At 39.6% G+C, this 2333-nt stretch overlaps 1 protein-coding gene across 7 annotated transcripts in view; it reads right to left on the reverse strand.

Moving 5' to 3' along the window:
• Nucleotides 1–2333, reverse strand: part of Celf1 (CUGBP Elav-like family member 1) — a 71518-nt gene that overhangs the window by 21375 nt on the left and 47810 nt on the right. For all 7 annotated transcript variants that reach the window (XM_013352657.2, XM_026787670.1, XM_026787671.1 and 4 more), the window contains one exon: nt 675–862. In XM_013352657.2, coding sequence (XP_013208111.1) covers nt 675–862 — 188 coding nt within the window. The remainder of the gene's footprint in view (nt 1–674; nt 863–2333) is intronic.

Below are 2333 nucleotides of genomic sequence, written 5' to 3' on the forward strand. Positions count from 1 at the left end.
AAAAAAAAAAAAAAAAAAAAAAAAAAAAAAAAAAAAAACACCATGCAACCACAGAAATACCCTGACAACAAGCGGATGTATAGTATAATATAGGAATTAAAAATGACACCCAACTTGGAGTGATTGTGCCTTTGATCCCAACACTCAGAAAACAGAAGAAGGAGTTCTTGAGGTCAAGGCCAGCCTGATTTATACAGCAAGTTCCAGGTCAGTCAGAACTAACACAGAGAGACCCAGTTTTAAAACAAACAAACAAATAGCTGGGTGGTGGTAGTGCACGCCTTTAATTCCAGCACTTGAGAAACAGAGGCGGGCGGATCTCTGCTAGTTTGAGGCCAGTCTTGTTTAGAGGGAGTTCCAGGACAGCTAGGGCTGTTACAGAGAAACTTGTCTCAAAAAATAACAACAAACACAAAAGCCAAAAAAACAAAACAAAACACCGGCAAAAACAAAAACAAAAATATTGAAGCCCAGTTATTTGCACTGCATTAAACTCCTAGAAACCCTGGCCAGCAAGCCTGCTCAATGAGTAAAGTGCTTGCTGGTAAAGGCACTCCTGCCAAGTCTAACCTTAGCGTTTAATGTCTGTGACTCCCATAATGGAGAGAATCTAATTTCAACTTGCCCACTGACCACCACATATATGAACTACAATAAAAATAAAAACATCTCACCTTTGCTCTGAGGAGGGTTTTGGCTCCTATCCCTTAGGATGTTGATTTCATAGACAGCACCATACTGTTCAAAAAGCTCCCTCAAGTCCTTCTCAGACCAGGTCCTGGGAACCTGGCCCACAAACATCTTGATAGCATCAAGATCTGGTTGGTCTGGGTGGTCCAGGGTGCCGTTCATTTTCTTTGAGCTGCATGAGATAAAGGGATAGGTTATATATATTGTGTACCAGAAGGGTTTTTTTCCCCCTAAAGATTTGAGTACTTTCTGAAAATAGGAGAAAATCTACTTCATTTACCACTTTCATTTAATTTATCTGAATTCTAGTTTGTCCACTTTACTAGATATCAAACTAAATTTGCCATTCTGATTAAGACATACTGAGCTTTAAAAAAACTGGCAATGCCACTTTTGCCTTGTCTACCATATAAAAATTCTCAGAACTGAAAAAGTGAAGCTCCCAAAGATAGACCAAGCTTAATAATATTTGAGTACAGCTAAATATAATAAATTTAGTTTTTCCTAAATCTTATTATTTGCTTGTGTGTGATATGGATATCCACAAGTCACAGTATATGTGCAGAGGCTGGAGGATTACTTTCTGGAGTCAGTTCTACCCTTTCACTTTTATGTGGGTTCTTGGTTCTAGGCTTATGGGGAAGTAATTTACCTGCTGGGGTTTCTAAGTGTCTGTATAGCAACAAAAGACTAATGATTCCAGGTAAGATTCAGGACTCTAACATAAAGACACAGCTATTATACCTGGGTGTAGTGAAGCACACTCACACTCAATACCAGGAATACAGAAAGAACTTGGCTACAGAGATTTGAAGCCAGATGTGGCTATATGAGAATGTGTTTCAAAACAACAAAAAAGGGATGGCTATCACTTCCTATGATTGATTTATACAATTACCATAGAATCAAGCTATCCTCTTTTTTGTTTTTCGAGACAGAGTTTCTTTGTGTAGTTCTACTAATCCTGGAACTCACTCTTTAGACCAGGCTGGCCTCAAACTCACAGAGATCTGCTTGCCTCTGACTTCCAAGTACTGGGTTTAAAGCGTGAGCCATCACCGCCTGGCCAAGCTATCCTCTTAAAAAGTTATTTTGGAAACAAACAGGGAGACGACTCAGAGGTAAAATGCAAGTACAAGGATAGACTGTGGAATTTTAGCATCCATAGAAGCCTGGCATACCAACCCTGGGAACAGACAAGAGGCTCCTGCAGACTTGCCTGCCTAGCTAAGTCTAGCCTAAGTGACAAGCTATAGGTTCAGTGAGAGACACCATCTCAAAATAATTAATTAATTAATTGCAGTCAGGAATGGGAGAGCACACCTTTCATCCCAGCACTTGGGATCTATACAGCAAGCTCTTGGTCAGTCAAGGCTATTTTGTAAAGGTCTCAATAAGTTAATTAAATTGGAAAATAAATCATGAAGTAGAGAGTGATATAAAAAATACCCGCTGGCCCTCACACTTCCATACATGGGTATGGGTATATATACACCACACACATGCTGAAAAACTGCTTTGGAATAAACTGCCTTATTTGCTTTCTTTTATGACGTCAATTTAAAACTGTGGATGGTGGAGGCTTGTGCATACACCTGTATTCTGTCCAGCACTAGGAAAACTGTGGATGGTGGAGGCTTGTG

Source organism: Microtus ochrogaster (genome assembly GCF_000317375.1).
Source record: "Microtus ochrogaster isolate Prairie Vole_2 chromosome 14 unlocalized genomic scaffold, MicOch1.0 chr14_random_1, whole genome shotgun sequence".
NCBI lineage: Eukaryota > Metazoa > Chordata > Mammalia > Rodentia > Cricetidae > Microtus > Microtus ochrogaster.